The sequence below is a fragment of the Theobroma cacao genome, chromosome 9 (genome assembly GCF_053813885.1).
Source record: "Theobroma cacao isolate CCN51 chromosome 9, ASM5381388v1, whole genome shotgun sequence".
Lineage (NCBI taxonomy): Eukaryota > Viridiplantae > Streptophyta > Magnoliopsida > Malvales > Malvaceae > Theobroma > Theobroma cacao.
The window spans coordinates 2,812,508-2,833,432 of NC_142647.1; the positions used below are offsets into that span (position 1 = coordinate 2,812,508).

A 20,925-nucleotide genomic window follows, 5' to 3' on the forward strand; every position below is an offset into this window, starting at 1 on the left:
TATTTGGTTTCTAGTACAAGTTAAACCTCCCTATAGAAGTTGAAACCAAAGTAATTTTACTTTGTATGATGTAAAATTATAGCTTCATGGCTTTTCCATTGCAGTAACGGAGTTTCCTTTTACAATAACCTACAAATCAGTTAACCTACAAAACAATCTATAAGCTTAACTTCCTGGATCCCACAAAGAAGAAGGCCGTAGGGAATGCAGCAAAATCTGAAGCTTAAAAATTCAACCGTAAAGGTAGCTTTTACATTAGCTGGGCAAAAATCTCCAGGATCTATTTTCTTCTTTCAGGAACATGTATGTTATTCACTATTTATCAGATACGTGATTTGATAAAATCAAGCCCTCTTTTGCATGATTGGAAGTGTTGGGGTATGTTCTTGTCTTCACGGACTGCCCTTATAAAATCAAGCACAACTGTAGCTAACTCATCTTGGTGTGAAGTATACTCATGATCAGCTCCTTCAATTAACTGCAGTTTATGATTTCGAATAAACCTGGCAAATTCCAGGGCATCTTTGGCTGGTACAATTTTATCCATGGTTCCATGAATTGTCAACACCCTGAAAACAATGGCATCAAGATTAAAACACAAGCGATAAATCTACGCCAACAATCACATCTTTACCGAAGGTGCAAACTAGTTATTCCCAATGCAAACAGTTAAATCTGCTCTAGAGGGTGGGCGATCATAATTCAGTATATCCAGAGTATTTGTCTCTGGTAAGTGACATTCACATTGCAATTGATCCAGCCGTATCTGACATGAACATTAGAAAAGCAGTCAATGCTAGCATTTTGTAACCTGCAATTTTGATCAATCAAAAGGCACGATGCATGAGTGTCAGTGGTTAATCGGTCCATCAAACTTTCTTCAGTTACACGATACTCAAACTTTCCTGCAAATGAAAAACAAAAATCCTTGGTTTCGGAATAAAAGGAACTAGTTTATCACAAATTGTTTACTGGAAGGTGACAGCAGAACTTTAATTATGGGGACAGAAGCATAATACAAAAGCTTACCTTTTCTATTCTTAACATCAATATACCCATTTTGCTTGATTCTTTGCAAGAAATCTTTACCCAATCGACCTTCCATGCCTTTCTCTAGATGGAAGCGGCCAGAAATATTGATAACAGCTGGTACATCATTGTACTTTGAAGCATAGAGAAGCACCACATTTCCTCCTGCAGAAATTTATTTCAGCAGTATAGAACTTACAAGAATTGATCAATGAACTCTAAATTTTGATCCCTAAAAGCCCCTTTTTTTTTTAAAAAAAAAAAGGAGGACGTGTAAATCAACGAAGTTCTTTCCAACTTGAAAAAACTCCATTAACTGCAGCTTAATATGGAATGCATTACTGTTTTCTGCAATAGCAAAGTAACACTACTCTCATGGTTGTGAGGAAACCTTTAAATATATAAATTAAAATTTTTCACAACATTGAGTAATAGATTCAAATCAACAGTTTGACCCTCAAAGCTTTTCATGAATTTAGAAAAATCTAAGAAATTCCCTCCCTATTTATTCTCATTTAGAGTTTGACTATACTGATTCATATCCTAGTTGTATATTACATTAACAAACCTTTACTGTGCCCGATGATTGCAGTTATTAGGCGTTCCTTCTTGCAGAAATATTGAACAACAGCTCGTAAATCCTCAGCTTCTCTGCGGTAGTTACCATACATGAAGGAACCTTCACTTTCCCTGGAAGACAAAAGCACGAATACCCTCAATAACCATTGTTTGTATCAGCAACTTGTAACTTTATAAAGCTTGCTTCTTCTACTTCAGTCTTCAGTCATCTTACCCATTCCCAGCAAAGTCAAAGCGGAAAGCACTGATTCCTTCTCTTTCTAACGCAGTGGCCAGACTCACCATGGGTATGCGTTCCTATACACAAAACACGGATTTATTTGTGAATTGGTCTTCCTTTATACTTTACAGTAAGAAAGCTACACGGTTATAGATATGAACTCAAAGAACAATCACAACTGATGGTAATTAATGTAATGTGTATTATATCTAACAATTTACCCACCTTCTTTGATTGAAAGCCATGGCAGATGATAACAAGATCCTTAGAACCTGTTTCATGTAATATTCCGACGAGATTCTCCCCATGGTTGTTTTGAATTGCAATTCTCTGATGTCCAACTGTTGCAAATTACATATATCAGAACGCAATTTGAGTTGTGTTACGATGGTTAAACAAACAAAGCGACAAACCAATCATGAAAGAGAAGAAGAAGAAAACCATCATCCATCTTTCTTAATTGATTTCTCTCGAAAAACCCACATCTTACCTGAAGTCATGGAGGTACGAGTTGGAAACGCGCCGACTGAAGGTTAATATTGAGGGGTCGGAACTGCCTTAAGGAGACACGTCTCTGAAATTTGGGAGGTAGCCCTCTTCTGAAACTAACCTTGGATCTGTTAGTTAATGTTTGGTCCAAACCAACTTACGGTTGTAGTTCTTGTTGGACAGTTAAGCGCCAACATTTACATAAACTACCAATCGGATTTCGGGATTTAACATTTGCATCTCTAGCTTGGACTTTTTGTCTTTTGAGTGAACTTAGTTTATTTTTTCTGCCTCTTTTACTAATTAAACAAAAAGCCAAGATTTTATTTGTCTTCGCAGAGAACAAGCTAATGTAGACATAAATTTGAGTATGAGCATCTGTTCTCACTTCTCACGTTCATAGGAGCCCAAACAAATGGTCATGCCCGTCGGGGCAGAGCTCTTCTTTTCCTCACAATGATGAAAGATTTGGTTCGGTCACTTATTTTCAAATTCCTGTCAACTACAACACTTTTTACATTTACGGTTAAATAAATCCTGGAAAGTACACAAATCCTTAGTTCTTGCCAGGCCTCCATTCACATAACAGGTAATGAAAAATAAATAAGTAATCCAAACGCACTTTATTATAAAGGCTTTACAAGCTAATCCGAAGGAGCGTAAACTTTTAAATGGAACATTATCGTTCACTGTACGAGAGGAAAATTGTTAAATCAAAAGGGAAAGAAAAAACAAGAGGGTGGGGGGGGGGGGGAGATGCCATACATTTTTCTAATGCTCGAGTTAACTGCTACACTTGCCACGGCGACATGGATGACATAGAATTCTTCTACAGCATTCAGTCTATATATCAGACACAAGGTTATCCATAAATAAACCCAGTGGCAGCAATCAGGCAAAGTTCCTAGAACTCAAAAGATGGTGAATATGTATATGCACATTCAATTCAATAAATAACCACCAGGCAAGAGGGCCTACCAACCCCTTGCACGCTAAGATCCAACAGGAGCAACGCCTTTGGCTTTAGCTGCAGCAGATGCGGCAGCAGCAGCAGCAGCAGCTGCCGCAGCCGCCGCAGATGCAGCCGGACTTGGACTTGGAGGCACTGGATTGGACTGAGGTCCATTCTGTGGGGCAACCATCTCTTGATGCTGATCTTGTTGCTGGTGCTGAGAGTTGAGCTGGTCAAGTAGAGCCTTAATCTGACTCCCTGTGAGTGTCTCATGCTCAAGCAATGCATTAGCGAGTGCGTAATGTTCTTTGCTGTGGGTTGTGAGGATGGTTTTTGCATTGTTATAAGCCCTTTCCAGTAAGTACTTCACTTCTTTCTCTATAAGAAGTCTAGTCTCAGTGCTCATGCTCCTGCCATTGTCATTATAATCATGAGTAACAAGCCCCACCTCTTTACTCATGCCATACTTTGTAACCATAACTCTAGCTAGTGAAGTTGCGTGCTTCAGATCAGAGGATGCACCAGAAGTAACTTCATTTTCTCCAAAGATGAGCTCTTCTGCAACCCGCCCCCCCATGGCAACATCAAGCCTTGCAAGCATCTGCTTTCGAGAGAGGCTTGTTTGATCCTTGTCAGGCAACTGCGAAACCATGCCAAGAGCCATCCCTCGAGGGACTATTGTTGCTTTGTGAACAGGAAGTGCCCCGTCAGTATATATGGCAACAAGGGCATGGCCACCCTCATGGAAAGCTGTCAATTTTCGTGATTCATCAGAAATGACAGCTGACTTGCGTTCACTTCCCAATATGATCTTGTCCTTTGCATACTCCAAATCAGCCATTGTCACTGCTTTAGCACCATCCATTGCAGCCTTCACAGCAGCAATGTTGACCAAATTTGCTAAATCAGCACCAGAGAACCCAGGAGTACCTCTAGCAATGATCATTAAATCAACATCATCGGCCTTCAAGACCTGCAATGCAGCAGAATGAATTGTTACACATGCATGGCTACACACAAGTTCTACCAGGAAATATCACCTAAACTAATAATTACTGTAATGTAATTTTCAAAAAAAAAAAAAAAAAGATTACTGTGATGCAACATATACATAATGTCGGAAATCAGATTACAAAATATTGATGTAATTGAAACATGTAAAATAGAAAAGACACTTATTAGAAGCATGTTTGAAAAGCTTATATCCAGCAAAATTTACAATACATGCTCCAATGTGGCCTGCTAAGCATCATCCATGCAAAGTATTGTCTAGAACATGAACAATCAGCCACTGACAGCTGTCAACTCAAGCTCAGACTCCTAAAAGATGTCGACTTCTACAGAGTGAACACAATACCTTTGACATGTGGGATTCCATAATCTGCCTCCGTCCTTCAACATCTGGATTAGGAACAATAATGCGGCGGTCAAATCGTCCGGGTCTCACCAGTGCCTTATCCAATGATTCTGGAAAATTTGTTGCTGCAATCACAATAATTCCTTCATTCTGTTTAAAACCATCCAATTCAACGAGCAACTGATTCAAAGTCATCCTCATGTACTGCTGGTCCTTTGGATTACGGCTTCCACCTATGGCATCTATCTCATCAATAAATATAATACATGGTGATCGCTTCTTTGCAGCAGCAAAAAGATCTCTCACTCGTCGAGCTCCAACTCCAACAAACATCTCTTCAAACTCACTGCCACTGCAGGAAAAGAAAGGTACACCAGCCTCTCCAGCAATAGCTCTTGCTAACATAGTTTTCCCAGTGCCAGGTGGACCAACAAGCAAGACACCTTTTGGAAGCTTGCCACCAAGACGAGTAAAGCGCTGCAAGAAGGGTAAGTAAAAAGGGGGAAAAAGTCAACCTTTCTGTTCACTCAAGAAAGATGTGTCAAAGGAAAATGCAGTAAACCAGTCACTATAGGATAAATATCATTGAATAGCTAGTTGAGTGGTGCAGGAGATCCCCTCCACAGCAATGACATGGATAGATAACACTGCATGTAAATATGCAAACCATAATATGCTGTAAGATTCAAAGTAGAAGCAGTTTTTTCAACCATGCTACTTTCCTAAGGCAGATACCAATGTAAATGAACCAAAGGAAGTTACTCAAGCTACTTCATCATTCATCCTGAGTCTGAAAATTCAGGGATTAGTAAAAACTCTGAGCACTCTACAAAGGGGAGAGAGAGAGAGAGATTTATCAAATCCAAAACTGCATTTACCTTAGGATCTCGAAGGTAGTGGACAATTTCTTCTAGCTCTGCCTTTGCCTCATCAACACCTTTCACATCATCAAATTTTGTGTTAGACTCCACACTGGGTTGCACCTCTTCATGTAGACCAAGTCCTGAAACAAGGATATCAGTGAATCATTATTCAGAGAAACAATTAAAAGTTTAAACGTGTACATAGACACCTTTTGAAAAAAAACATGTACATAGACAATTTTAGAGAAAAATTTCCATGTCATTTTAAAGTATTACCTTTGCTAATCCCTCTATCCTCAATAAGTGCTCCTGCACCAGAAATCAACAAAAAGCCAAGTGCAATAGTACGTATAGTACGCCACAATTGTTCTTTAAAATGTCCTCCTTCTGCTGCTACCATGTGGATAGGAGCACTAGCAGTTCCTAGGACACCATCTTTTGTAGATTTTCCCACATTTCGCAAAGCTGAAAGGCCTCCTATACTCTCTTCCTCCCTTGCTGAATTAGCAATACCTGCAATTTTGAACAATCTCTTAGAAAGCAAAAATCAGAAAGGCAAATAGTGGAAGTTGTTCAGAAAGAAAATGCCTAACAATATTCTAGTAAAGATTTTACGAATGCTATCAGATTAGAAACTGCATTCAAAGATTCCTTCAACAAAGTGAAAAAATATTGCAAAACTAACATTTTAAAAAAACTTATACATGCCAGATAGCAAGACCACTCACCTTTCTGTAATGTCTTAAGTAACTCACTTTCATCCAGCCTGTCAACTTTGACTAATGCTTTAACATACTCAGAAAGGGCAGATCGATTAGAATGTAATGATGGCTGACTTTCAAATAGTCTTATCACTGCTTCAGGATCATTTCTATGGTAAAGTTCTCTTAAATGAGCAACTTCACTAGCCTCATCTATATCACGGACTCTGCGAGCTAAATTGCCAACATAGCTTGACTTCAACCTCTGTTGGCCACTCAAAAGCCTATTACCTGCACCCCAAGAAGATAGCAACTTAGGCAACATAGTTTTTGAGTTGAGAACAAGGAAAGCTAACAATGAACGTTAAAGCCAAGTGGTTTGTTGAAAGAGAATAAAATTAAGAAGATAATGATAGAATAGAAACTTTTGATTGAAACACACATACAAGAATGATGAGTTCGACTGAGCAAGTTCCCGAAATGTCCCAACTCTGATTGCTGTCTTGAAACCTGTTTTAAGATGAAGATGGAGCTTATTTCTTTATACAAAGCATAAGCATACAAATCTAAGTCAAACATGCAAATTACTAAACAACAATTACACACACAAAATATTAACTAAACCTTGCAGCAATCTAATTAGAGCTAAAAATAACTTCTTTTTAACAATCGTTCATGCAAAACCACATTCCCACATATGCAGATTGATGAAATGAAAATTGCAATCCCCTAAAGAAACTGAAGTTTTGTGCCAGTAGAAGTCCCAATCAGCTGAGCAACGGAAATTAAAATAGAAGATTTCAAATCTCAATTCCGGTAATCTTTTAATTACCCACTCTAATACCTAGCTCGGATACAAGTGTTAAACGTAACAGCTTTAAGCTATTCAAAATTAGGGTTTCCTCAATTTCCAAATTTCAGAACATTATATTACAGAAACCCAATATATAAATAACAAAAAAAGCAAAAAAATTTATATATATAAAAAGTTAAGACCTAAGCAAAACGAATCTTAAAAGAGAGAGGGAAAGCAACCTGAGTGATTAGGTGTCTCCAAGCCATCGCCTTTTACAGAGACCCAAAAAGGTCCGATCCTTCTATCCTTGCTCTCTCTCTCTCCGACGTCTATGGGTGCGTTTGGTTATCGAGAAAAGAAGGAAAACAAAAATAAATACAAAAAAAAAAAAATCAGAAACAGAGTGTTGAAGAGAAATAATCTGAATGGTAAGATCACTATCACTTGAGCAAAAGCTTATGCATTTTGGTTTGGTGGGTGCGTGCCCAGGAAGAAGAGTTAGTCCAATGTCCTGCTACAAAATGTCGGATTTGCCCTTTCAGCTTTAATCTTTTCTCGTCGAGTATTGACCCTTTCAAAATCTTTCCTTCTTTTCTTTTATGGAGATATTTTTTGTTTTTGGTTGTAGAAATGTTACATCATGGATTTTTGTGAAGGGGAACTGAGATTCTTATGGGTTATGCCAATAAATGGTTTAAAATCTAAATGGGAGAAATAAAAAAAATAATAGTACACCAATAAAATAGTACAAATTTTATTTTTATATTTCTTTATTATTTGTACAAATATCATATATGATTTTATATAAAAAATCATCCCCCACTTAATCGAAATTTTACAAATTTGGGATAATTTTGAATTGGTTTTTAACATGTTTAAATGGGTAGATCCAACAATAGGTGGGTTTAGACTGAAAGCTATGGTTTGGGCTTTCGTTGAAGCCTATTGACCATGGCTTTCTATAATTTTCATTCACCTCAAATTGAGTCCCACAATTTGTATGTTATTTTATTTTCATAAATATCTTAGGCTATATCTTTATGCTTCGATCAGGGACGGACCGACATAGAATGAAAAAAATCCCTGCTGATTATACTTTTTATACTAAAGTTTTATATAGTTAATAATGTTAATAAACTTATTAATTTTTTACAATTGTGTGAAAAGTGAGATCAAATACTTCAAGTCAAAATAGATTTAGTTATAACACCAATTAAAAAAATTCCTGAATCCATTTTGGTTCTGCTTTGGGGGGAAATCACTGTTCACTGTCAACATGTCGGTTATTCCCTATTTATCAGATACGTGATTTGATAAAATTAAGTCCTCCTTTGCATGATAGTAAGTGTTGGTGCGTACTTAAGATCAGACCATGCACCAGAAGTAACTTCATTTTCTCCAAAGATAAGCTCTTCTGCAACCCACTCCCCCAAGACAACATCAAGCCTTGCAAGCATCTGCTTTCGGGAAAGGCTCGTTTCATCCTTGTCAGGCAACTGGGAAACAATGCCAAGAGCCATCCCTCAGGGGACTATTGCTGCTTTGTGAACAGAAAGTGCCCCATCAGTATGGATGGCAGCAAGGGCATGGCCACCCTTGTGGAATGCTGTCAATTTTCGTGACTCATCAGAAATGACACCTGACTTGCGATCACTTCCCAATATGATCTTGTCCTTTGCATACTCCAGATCAGACATTGTCACTGCTTTACCACCATCCATTGCAGCCTTCACAGCAGCAATGTTGACCAAATTTGCTAGATCAGCACCGGAAAACCCAGGAGTATCTCTTGCAATGATCATTAAATCAACATCATCGGCCTTCAAGACCTGTAATGCACCAGAGTATATTTGTTACACATGCATGGCTGCACACAAATTTTACCAGGAAATATCACCTACCCTAATGATTACTGTGATGCAACATAAACCTAATGTCAGCAGTCAGACTACAAAATATTGATGTAATTGAACCAACATGTAAAATAGCAAAGACACTAATTAGAAGCATGTTCTAAAAGCTAACAGCAATGGGGACTGCCAAGCACAGTCCATGCAAAGTATTGTCTAGAACATGAACAATCAGCCACTGACAGCTGTCAACTCAAGCTCAAACTCTTAAAAGATGTTGACTTCTATTGAGTGCACAAGATACCTTTGACATGTGGGATTCCATAATCTGCGTCCGTCCTTCAACATCTGGATTAGGAACAATAATCCGGCAGTCAAATCATCCAGGTCTCACAAGCGCCTTATCCAATGATTCTGGAAAATTCGTTGCTGCAATCACAATAATTCCTTCATTCTGTTTAAAACCATCCAATTCAACGAGCAACTGATTCAAAGTCATCCTCATGAACTGCTGGTCCTTTGGATTACGGCTTCCACCTATGGCATCTATCTCATCAATAAATATGATACACGGTGATCACTTCTTTGCAGCAGCAAAAAAGATCTCTCACTCGTTGAGCTCCAACTCCAACAAACATCTCTTCAAACTCACTGCCACTGCAGGAAAAGAAAGGTACACCGGCCTCTCCAGCAATAGCTCTTGCTAACATAGTTTTCCCAGTGCCAGGTGGATCAACAAGCAAGACACCTTTTGGAAACTTGCCACCAAGACGAGTAAAGCACTGCAAGAAAGATAAGTAAAAAGAGGGGGAAAAAAATCAACCTTTCTGTTCAGTCAAGAAAGATGTGTCAAGGGAAAATGCAATAAAGTAATCACTATAAGATGAATACCATGGAATAATTAGTTGAGTGTAGTGAATTGAGATGCAGGTTATCTCCTCCACAGCAATGACCTGGATAGATAACACCATGTGTAAATATTCAAACTATTATACACTGTAAAATTTAAATTAGAAGCAGTTTTTTCAACCATAATACTTTCCTAAGGCAGATAGCAATGTAAATAAACCAAAGGAAGTTCCACAAGCTACTTCATCATTCACCCTGAGTCTGAAAATTCAGGGATTAGTAAAAACTCTGAGCACTCTACAAAGGAGAGAGAGAGTATTTTCAAATCCAAAACTGTATTTACCTTAGGATTTCGAAGGTAGTGGACAATTTCTTCCAGCTCTGCCTTTGCCTCATCAACACCTTTCACATCATTAAATTTCGTGTTAGACTCTAAACTGGGTCGCACCTCGTCATGTAGACCAAGTCCTGAAACAAGGATCTCAGTGAATCAAAATTTAGAAAAACAGTTATCAGTTTAAATGTGTACGTAGACAATTTTAGTGAAAGACTTATATGTCATTTTATAGTTCTACCTTTAGGAAGCCATCTATCCTCAATAAGTGCTCCTACACCAGAAATCCACAAGAAGCCAAGTGCTAGTATGAATAGTATGCCACAATTGTTCTTTAAAATGTCCTCCTTCTGCTGGTACCATGTGGATAGGAGCACTAGCAGTTCCTAAAACACTATCTTTTGAAGATTTTCCCACATTTTGAAAAGTTGAAAAGGCCTCCTATATTCTCTTCCTCCCTTGCTGAATTAGCAATACCTGTAATTTTGCACAATCTCTTAGCAAGCAAAAATTCAGAAAGGCAAAGAGTGGAAATTGTTCAGAAAGAAAATGCCTAATAATATTTTAACAGAGAATTTACAAATGCTATCAGATTAGACACTGTGTTCAAAGATGCCTTCAACAAAGTGAAAAAATATTGCAAAACTAACAATTTAAAAGAAATTAATGATGCAAGATAGTAAGATCATTCACCTTTTTGTAACATCTTAAGTAACTCACTTTTATCCAGCCTGTCAACTTTGACTAATGCTTTGACATATTCAGAAAGTGCAGACCGGTTAGAATGTAATGATGGCTGACTTCAAGTAGCCTTATCACTGCTTCAGGATCATTTCTATGGTAAAGTTCTCTTAAATAAGCAACTTCACTAGCCTCATCTGCATCACAGACTCTGTGAGCTAATTGCCAACATAGCTTGACTTAAACCTGTGTTGGCCACTCAAAAGCCTATTACCTGCACCAGAAGAAGATTTCACTTTAGGATTAGGCAAAATAGTTTTCGAGTTGAGAACAAGGAAGCTAACAATGAAAGGTAAAGCCAAGTCGATCGTTGAAAATGAATAAAATAATGAAAATAATGATAGAATAGAAAATTTTGATTGAAAGACACAGACAAGAATGATGAGTTCTACTGAGAAAGTTGGCGCAATGTCCCAACTCTGATTGCTGTCTTGAAATCTGTTTTAAGGTCAAGATGGAGCTTATTTGTTTATACAAAGCATAAGCATACAAATCTAAGTCAAGCATGCAAATTACTGCTTTAATAAGCAAAAATAACTCACACAAAATATTAACTAAACCTTGCAGCAATATAGTTAAAGCAAAAACTAAATTCGTTTAACAAGCCTTCAAGCAAAACTACATTCCTACATATGCAGATTAATGAAATAAAAATTACAATCCCTTGAAAAAACTGAAATTTTGTGCCAGTAAAAGTCCCAATCAGCTAAACAACGGAAATTAAAATAGAACGTTTCAAATTTTGATTCCCTACTCTAATAGCTAGCTCGGATTCAAGTGTTAAGTGTAACAGCTTTAAGATATTCAAAATTAGGGTTTCCTCAATCCCCGAATTTCAGAACATTATATTCTAGAAACCCAATATATAAATAACAAAAAACAGAGCAAAAATTTTTATTAATAAGAAATAAAGACCTAGGCAGAAACAATCTTATAAGAGAGAAGGAAAGTAACCTGAGTGATTAGGCGTCTCCAGGCCATCGTCTTCTACAGAGACCAAAAAGGTCTGATCTTTCAACCCTTTCTCTCTCTCCGGCGTTTTTCGATGCGTTTGGTTAGCGGGAAATGAAGGAAAACAGTCATAAATACAAAAGAAAGAGAGAGAGAGAGAGAGAAGAGAGAGAGGGGGGGGGGGGGGGGGGGGGTTAAAGATAAATAGTAAGCGTCAGATCAAATAATAAAAAATCTGTTAAACATATTAATAGGTAAATAATATAGGTAATATTATGTATTTTTTATTTTTTTACTTAAAATATAAAAATATGATTTTTAACATTAATATTATATTTAATTACTTTAATTTAGTGAAATTCATTCATTTCAAATATTTAAATGTTATATTATAATTTAAAGATAAATTGAAATTAATACTTAAATGTAATATACATAATATTAACATTAACGTTAATCCAAAGTATATTGTTTTTTAAGTATGTATGGTTTTTGTGGCTTATACTTGTCTGTGTATTTACATAAATTTTAGAAGGTATTTGAGACTTTTTGAAACTTGAGAAAGATGGAATAGAGGTAGCAAATACCTATTTTGAACTTTTTGAAGTACTGGTAAAAGGGAAAAGGAAACAAGAGCAAACGTCAAAAAAGTCTAAGCTTGCACTCGAGTATTTTGTTAATTGATTAATATAATATCTCTTATTTATAGAGGATAGTTTCACTTCCTCCAATTATTAAAAAAAAAATCATCAAAAAGGCCTAGCCGACGACGACTACAATGTCAAAGATCAAGGGAGGAAAAAGAGGTTTAAAGAAAAAGGTTGGCTAGTGGTAGAAGAAGGAAGTTAAAATAAACAAACTTTAATAATTAGGGTTAAATTAGAAATTTTACTAAAGATCAAGACTACATAGTTTTATTGAGTATAAAAAGAAAAAAGAGTTAAAAAACTTTTTGTACATTTTGTACCAAATTATTTCTTTACATATATAAAATGCTGATAAACGAAACTAAATATATATATATATATATATATATATGATATCTAGTTTTATTTTTCTTATTATATGTTATATATTTTAGTTTCTATTGTTGTTATGATATGTAATACTATTTATAATTCTTAACATCAAATGTAGATAAAATTTCACAAAATTTACATCAATCAAAGCTTTAAGAAAATTCTTAACATCAAATGTAATACTTATTACTTTTGGGTTTTTTATTCTTTTATTTTTTCAATTAGGCTCATATATAAAAAAAAAAAGAGAAACATCTTTTTAGTAATCGAATTTGTGTTAATTTTGGGTCGGGTTTTAATGTGTTTAAATGGGTAGATCCAACTATGGGTTGGGTTTAGGCCGAAAGTTATGGTTTTGGTTTTTGTTGAAGCTTGTTGGTCATGGACAAAGCCTTGGTTCGAACCCAATGGATCCAAACGTATACATTTTCAGCCCAAGAAAATATCTAAAATCCATAATTCTCAAAACAAATCCAAATGTTGACCGTTGCTTTGGTTTAAACAATGTGCTAATTAATACATTATTTATTAATAAATATTAATTGAGAAATAATATCACAGGCAAATAATCCGGTGCCAACAATTAAGGAATTTCATTATGATTCAAGTACATTGACATTTTACTTATTCATGTTAGGTTACATGTCACTTCCAAAGTTCCATTCGTCTATTGAAAAATAATTATGTGGAATTAACTTATGGGGTCTACCTAATAATTGTGATAGAAATGGGTTAATCATCATCAAAACTTAGAGCAATAAAAGGAAAGATAAACTAAGATATATAGATATCTAATCCAACCATACAATCAATTAAAAATGAAATTTGCAATGTATTTGGAGTAAAAAAAAAAAGAAATTCATAAATTAAAATATATAATTATTTAAATTTGATAATTCACGTAGAATACAATACTATTAAATTATTAAATTTATTCAATTATCTTAACTCCATCGATTACAACTTTGATTGAAATCTAATTTAAGTCATTAAATAAACTTGATAGTAAATTCAAAGGTTGAGATGTGGTTTGACGTAATAAGGAGGCAGTGCTTTAGCTGTAATGTCACACCGAATCAATAGCTAAATTAGTCATGACGCAGACTCAAATTGATATTTTTGAAACCATTGTCAGTATTAATACGAATTATACTTTTCGAAAGAAAAACCCCATTTTGGTTATAATTTTCTCTCCCTTCTAAATATCATCCAAGGATACTCCTCCAAGTCCACAAATATTATTCATGGCATCAATCATTAAAACTTTTTTTTTATTATGTTTTTTGAAAAAATTAAGGATTAAGAGAAAGGGGGCATGCTGTTTAGGAGAGAAAAGGATGTTACTATCATTCTCCTCGGGATTTTGAACCCTTTTTAGCCATTAAGGTGTCAAAGGGGCATCTCCTTTTTTCGTTTTACAGACGAATAGCATCACCAAGCAGACACGTCCATGCACTGTTCGCCAAAATTTTCTTTTGCACCATCTTTTTGGGGTTTGAACGTTAAAGCTTTAGCAACAGTCCGTGCTTTTTGCAGAATACAAACCTAAATTTGTTCACAAAAAAAAAGTGAAGTGATGAATGGGTACAAAACCTTTGTCTGAGGGTGTTGTATACTGAGGAATTGAAGCCATCATCATAACCTGTAGCAGTTCAAATAAAACCCTAAACCTAACCTTTAAGTTTATAAACTTTTTATTGGCAAAGCTTAAAGCATGCCCAAGGAGTGGCATCTTTCATATTTTTATTACCAAGTTAATTGATCAATTTGGTTATATTTATAATTCTATTTTGAGCAAAAGGGTTACTTGTAAAAAATAGTTAATGCAATTAGTTCTTTGGTGTATAAAAACATGATTCCGAGAGGATACCAATTTACATGATGATCATGGCAATGGTATCAATTCAACATGTATGAACCTCTCTGATCCAGGAAAGAAAACATTATAAACCTAGCTCCATATAGAATTGCATAACAATTTCTTTGATTTCTTTCTACATATATACCTTTGCAATTTACAGATATTGATAATTATATTTTATCCCTGGCAACTCTTTCCCATTCCCAAACTCATTACAAGAAAAAGTAGTGGTACTACTAGTATTTTTTTTTTTTTTTGTATTTGATTTTACATATATTATACACAAATACTTAACAATGCACATTGTAATGAACCGAGACAATCTGAAATATTCTTTACTGATTTCCAAGAATCAGTTGATAATTACATTGATTTTCACTTTGCTTTATGTTATAATTAATCATTATTGCCATTCAATAGCCCTTGAATATAAATACAAGAAATGTACGTAGAAGCGATGAACTAATGCTTCCATGTACAGTTGCTGATTTTTCTTTTTTAAGCTTATATAGATGAACAGATAAGAGAGTTGTTCCATATATAAAATAATTAAATTGTAATCAAAATGATGAAAATCGAAAAGATGGCTTAAACTATATGAGGGTAACACCGAGGAGAACTATATTCAGCATCAATATTACTATGATACAACTTTAATTTAAGTTACCACGGAAATTGTAGGCCGCAGTAGTTCTCCTGCTTTCTGATCTTTGGATGGAAAAGATTGGGATAATAATTACTTGAAAAGGCAAGGAACCACAACCTAACCTTGCCACGGGGTTTGACTGTGCTGGTTCTGTTGCCCATATGCTGAAGAAGAGTTTATACGATTAAGCCCGGCTAAATTAGGGAAATCTCTGTAAGGAAAAGCTTTAAGACCCAAGAAATCTCTTGTCAACCCATCATTCCCTCCTATATTACTGCTAGCACTACTACCTCTACCTTCATGATCACTTCTGCTTAACTGGTATTCTGTTCTTGTTGAGAGAGTAGCTTGTTGAAAAGTGCTGTTTCCTAATTTTGTGTCCAATATCCCATTCAAAGACTGTTCAAAAGATGAAGACCCGTCAAACCCACTTGTAGAAGATAAAGAACTCATCATATCATGGAGTAGAGAAGGAGCTGCAGCTCCGGCTCCAGCACCTGCAGTACTATTTGTTGCAGATGCCTGTTCCATGAAACCAGAGGTGGCAGCAGCTTTATTCCCAAAAAATGCCAACTCATGGGGAAACCCACTGCCAAGCTCTTCACGTGCGGACAAACCCAGACCAGAACCAGCTGTAGACGTGGCTAAAGATGCGGAAGTGGAACCAGTGAAACCAGCGGTTCCAGACATGTGAGTCTGCTGGTGAGGTCTTTGCATGGCTGCAGCTGATTGTAAGGGTTTGCTCATTGTCACTCCCATTTGAGCTGCTTTTTGCAGGAGTGCAGTTGCAGACATGTGTAGAGAAGCTGTGGGAGCCTGGAATGGAGGAAGTGTAGAACTAGGGTTTTGGCTAGGGTTTTCATTTTGTGCCAATGGGTGGTCTAAAAATAATGGTGATGATGATGATGAAAGATTCGTTGAGGGGGGACCAGGCCCAGCTCCGACTCCTGATGGGCAAGTTAACCACGGTGGAATACTATCTGCTGGCACTCCTGCAATGAAAAGATGATCTTGTTCTCTTTTCACTGATAGGGCATGGAGGGCGTCGCTATGGAGTTGGGGTTGCAGATTGGTCATATGTGAAACTGAAGAGCCCGGTTGGTTTGAGGGGAGGAGTGGGTTTGCAGCGGTAATTGCTCTTGCACTCTCTTCAGCTAAAGCATCGCAAAACGCTCTGTGCGTGATGAAACTGTCCCTCCTGCAGCCACAAAAACAAGCAAAAGAAAACAAAAAGAGCAACTTATCAGGGTCAAGGATAAACAGTATTGTACTACCCTTTTTCTTGTCAACCTTTTGTTTTCTCATTCTTTTTCTTCGGCCGAGGACAAAAGACATAGCAGATGTTAACCATTAAAAGTTGAAGTTTCCTAATCTAAAGCAGCACTATATGGTTGGGCCATCCAGGAATTGTTTCTTAAACAATTTAAACCTCTCTTCCCCTTTGTGTATTGTGCTCCACGAGGTTACTATTCTTTTACTATATTTTTTTAATGGACACCAGGCAAGGTCACTATTCTTGAATGTTTGTAAATCAAGGGAACGTAAAGATGAAATTGAAATCCATTTTGCTTGGTAAATCATGTGAACTTGATACTGTAATCATCCTTTATTCCTCCTCTCTGTCTCTCTCTCTCTCACACACACCCGAAAGCTGACTCTTTCGATGTACATGCAGAAGAGTGAGGAGAGATCAATCAGAGATCAAGTGAAGATTTGGCGAATTCAGAATAACTTTATCATAGGTTCTGAACTTGTTAATTAGCATGTGTTGAAGTCAATTAAATATGTTGTTCCTTTCTGTTTACCTGGAGAAAAGGGTTCCACAGTCACATCTATACTCTCTTGTGCCACAAATCTTGGAGTGAGCTTTCCAGTCTGATTGAACAGCATACCGCTTGGAACACTTTTCACACTTCCACTTCTTCTCACCATGCTTTCTGCAAAAGTGCTTCTTGATTCCCGTGAGGTCTCCAAGAGCCCTAGCTGGGTCATGGTGCACGCATGTAGGCTCCGGGCACACATATACCTTCTTTCTGATCAACTCCTTGTTTGTTCTTTGCTTTAGTTTCCATGGCAAGTTATGTCCTCTTTTATGAAGCTGAAGATTCTGATCTCTCTGAAACCCTTTGTTACAGATCTCACATATAAATCTATTTGTTGCCATGAGTGTCTTGGGAGACAAAGCTATGACTTCTGCATCTGGGTCTGATTCATACAAATCCACCCAAAAAAGGGGAAAAATTTGAAATCCATATGTCAAACAATGAAAAGAAAAGGTAACTACGACTTATTTACATTAATAGCTTTAATTTGGTTTGAAAAATTAACCTGGGTTGCCTGGAAGACTTCTCTTCTTCTTTGATGGTGGAGCTTGATTTGTTGAAGCAAAAGACTGTTGTGGGTATAGTGTGCCAGTCTCAATTCTGGTACCTGAAGAAGCACTTACTTCACCAGATGTTGAAGTCAAATTGGACATGTTCTCTTCCACCACCTTACTTTTCATCATCTCTCCCAGCCCTTATATTGAATTTCTGGATTTTGTGATGATGACACAAACTACAAGGTTAACTTGTGATAACAAAGCCTATGACCCTCTACATATATATCAACTTCATAATATCTGTGACAGAATGTCCTGAGATCTACTTATGAACCCTAACTTAGAAGCTAATGAAAGTGGAAAGCAGTAAATGCAAGAACAGTAGCTGATTCCAGTTTATTCCCCCGTCCGACTAAATTTCATTTCCTTTTGCTTTGAATTTCTCAGTTTCTTCCTGATAACTCTTCTTGTATTTTGTTTTGATTTCAGCAAGTTCTAGAAACTTGAAGCTATAAACAAAGAGATGATGTAAAATGAAAAGAACAAAAGAGTAGAGAAAGAGAGAAAAAGGACTGAAAACAAGTTCCCAAATGGGATAGCCCCCAAACCTTAAAAACTAACTAAGATAGCTACTCTCTAGTCTCTCCTAATTCGAGTACCGAAAAAGCCTTTGCTTGCTTTAGTTGCAAACAACAAGAGGATCAATATTCAACAAACGCCACACAAGAACTTACAAATTGAAACAAAAAACCAAATTCCTATGATACATAAACACAGAAAGAACGCGTAGAGAAAGAGAGATGAGCGGAAAGGGAGGCGAGAGAGAGAGAGAGATGTGGATGAGAAGAGATTCCTGGGAAGCACTCCACTCATCCATAACCCAAGCCAACAGGCTTGTTTGTGACGTTGCACTCCCTGTCTTTTCTTTTGTTTTCTTCTTGGTCTCCTAGAGAAAAGAAAAAAGAAAAAGAATTCTTATTTTAATTATGAATTCTGCTTCATAAAATAATATTTTTGCTGTCCTTTAAAACCCCTGATTTATTCCCCCATTTCACACCACCTTTCCTCTTCCCATGAAAGTAGACAAAAAGTAACCCCAAAAAATAAAGATGGTGTAGGATTTTGCATACTAAACAAACAGATGCATATATGCCAGGGGGAGAGAGAGAGAGAAGAGACAGATGAGATAAGCGAAGTTGATTACAGATTTACAGGCTTTTAACATGATGGGTAAAAGAAGTTAGAAAGCAAAACCTCTTTCCCCTGTGAAACTTATATAAGCATGATTGGTTCAGTGATTGAATTCCAGCAGACATGCTCATAGAAAGCAGTTCCCAAACTTACTATTTAACTTAATATTCTGACTTAAACATTTAATTTTACTTCATTGAGAAAGCTACTAAATCATTTGGAGAAAAATGCATCAGTATATATAGAGGTCGGTCCCCAATATGCTGCCCAACCCATCATCACTTAAATTATTGTTGGTGAGAGAGAGAAATACTTGACAGCAACATGGTGTCATTTGGCAACATGAAGATAAAGAGTCCAGGGGCCAAAAAGTAAGAAATGTCTAAGTTCTGAGTGATGAATGACCGAACCGTGTGCAAAAAAACATTTTCCTTTTAACACATTTCGAGTTAAATCTCTGTGTTATGCTACTTAGATTGGTTTGATGCTGAACAGCTTGTGGTGTGGCTATAAAGACCAGGATTTGGCTGCCTGAGATAACATGGTCGAGCCAGCAAAAAATGTGAGAAAAACATTGACCATCGTCGACCCCACTCTCACAGACCCAAGCTAGATCTCAAGACACAAAATAATGTGACATGTTTTGGAGATACATTGTCTGTATGTTTTATTCATGTTTTCACAGTAGGGTTTTGTCTTCACACTACCAAATGGGTCGATAAAAAAAGTTGAGCTTAATTTGCCTTCATTTGTCATTTTCAGCTTTATTGCATTATTTTATCTGTTTGCTTACTAATTAATTTCAGTTTGGTGTACTATATTTTCTTTCCCACCAGCATATGTATGCTTCCAGCTCATCATTCCCTTAGTTTAATTATTTTATTAACCCCAATATCACAGTTAAAGGGAAGTTAGCTCAATATTTAATCTATATTCCTAGCTGCCATAGCCCACATGGTTTTTCCTTTTATTTAATTCAACCATAGTCACTGCTGCAATGGTAAATAATTAAGAATGAATTGTAACATTAATTACTTAGTGGATGACATCCAATAAATCCAAAGTTATTTAAATGCAGTACTACATGTAAAAACATATATATATGCAAATGTTATCCATGTGATTGATGACCCCGTGATATGAAAAGGCTTTGGCTGTTGTTAGTGTTGTTGGGGATGGAATCCAATATGCATTCAACCAGATGAAGATGTCATATCTTCATTCCCTTTTCTTTCTTTCTTTCTTTTTTTTTTTTACAATGTCATATCTAACTTTAATTCAGCTCAACCGACATTTCATGGATATCAAACTTCAAATTCAAACAGATGGAAAAAGTATAGTGATGGAGAGTATGCATATATCAAATTGTATCTTCTTTTTCTTTCTTTTCATTGACTATTAGATAAAGTGAATGAACATGTAGCTCGTTTTACCTCTGGTTCCAAACAGAAGAAAGTAATGTTATCCCCACTGTTGGAAGAAAACCCAGAGTCAACACTAGGCCTAGCGTTTCTCTATATAGGGGCAGTGGAGGTAAGATGGAAGGCTGTATTGCTTGCCACTCTTGTAGACAAGACCAGAGAAGAAATTTTCCTATGGATTTTCCAAAAGCAGCATTCTTAAAGTTCTTCTCTTAAATTACTACTATAAATTTGGATATGTGGTCTGGGTGCACTTCTTTTGATGTAGGCTGCTCAATAATAGAAGGGAATATTGACAGACATTGACATCAGATATTTTGAAGGGTCTACACTCTACACCACTCCGCAGGAATGTGAAATTGATAAACAGTAATGGGTCTTGGAGAGTCATGGATAGGGTTCAATCAAGAACCTGAAAAAACGATATTCCCGGGTTTAATATAGCTTGTGAAAACAGGTAGATATTGGTTTTATGGACAGGATTTTGGCTCCACAAACCCTGAAAATAGGTATCAGATATGGAACATCAGTCCTTACGGGTAGCATTTCGGTTCTACAAAGGTTAATCTTATCAATTTTGGGGGGTTAAAATTTTGAAATGACAATGAGGCAGACAAGATAAAACCGACAAAAGTTGGCTGGGACCCTTTGGGGCTCAAGGTTTGAGCAAGCTGTGGTTCGTTTCAGATGTGGACCAAGTAATCCACATGGTAGAAGACCCACCTGACTCTAGTCTCATGCCACACTCACTTTGAA

General features: G+C 36.5%; 3 protein-coding genes and 1 pseudogene across 4 annotated transcripts; all 4 read right to left on the reverse strand.

Annotated features, from left to right (window-relative positions):
* Positions 1 to 54: 54 nt before the first annotated feature.
* On the reverse strand, positions 55 to 2,574 carry LOC18588071 (alpha/beta-Hydrolases superfamily protein). The gene is made up of 7 exons (XM_007012232.3): positions 2,319 to 2,574; positions 2,054 to 2,169; positions 1,823 to 1,905; positions 1,598 to 1,719; positions 1,030 to 1,194; positions 812 to 905; positions 55 to 569 (listed from the first exon to the last, which is right to left on the reverse strand). The coding sequence occupies exons 1-7, from the start codon at positions 2,326 to 2,328 to the stop codon at positions 323 to 325; spliced, it is 837 nt and encodes a 278-aa protein (XP_007012294.3). The 5' UTR covers positions 2,329 to 2,574; the 3' UTR covers positions 55 to 322.
* A 351-nt stretch (positions 2,575 to 2,925) lies between these two features.
* On the reverse strand, positions 2,926 to 7,551 carry FTSH4 (FTSH protease 4). The gene is made up of 7 exons (XM_018127936.2): positions 7,226 to 7,551; positions 6,637 to 6,700; positions 6,218 to 6,481; positions 5,766 to 6,002; positions 5,505 to 5,629; positions 4,627 to 5,103; positions 2,926 to 4,242 (listed from the first exon to the last, which is right to left on the reverse strand). The coding sequence occupies exons 1-7, from the start codon at positions 7,250 to 7,252 to the stop codon at positions 3,310 to 3,312; spliced, it is 2,127 nt and encodes a 708-aa protein (XP_017983425.2). The 5' UTR covers positions 7,253 to 7,551; the 3' UTR covers positions 2,926 to 3,309.
* A 699-nt stretch (positions 7,552 to 8,250) lies between these two features.
* Positions 8,251 to 10,984, reverse strand: LOC108660472 (ATP-dependent zinc metalloprotease FTSH 4, mitochondrial-like; annotated as a pseudogene). Its single transcript, XR_016028633.1, has 6 exons — positions 10,713 to 10,984; positions 10,261 to 10,496; positions 10,029 to 10,153; positions 9,728 to 9,789; positions 9,141 to 9,618; positions 8,251 to 8,815 (listed from the first exon to the last, which is right to left on the reverse strand). The product of XR_016028633.1 is annotated as an ATP-dependent zinc metalloprotease FTSH 4, mitochondrial-like (transcript).
* A 4,205-nt stretch (positions 10,985 to 15,189) lies between these two features.
* On the reverse strand, positions 15,190 to 18,463 carry LOC18588073 (protein indeterminate-domain 7-like). The gene is made up of 3 exons (XM_007012236.3): positions 17,566 to 18,463; positions 17,043 to 17,442; positions 15,190 to 16,435 (listed from the first exon to the last, which is right to left on the reverse strand). Exons 1-3 carry the CDS (start codon positions 17,741 to 17,743, stop codon positions 15,355 to 15,357), a joined length of 1,659 nt encoding a protein of 552 aa, XP_007012298.3. The 5' UTR covers positions 17,744 to 18,463; the 3' UTR covers positions 15,190 to 15,354.
* Between the last annotated feature and the right edge of the window lie 2,462 nt (positions 18,464 to 20,925).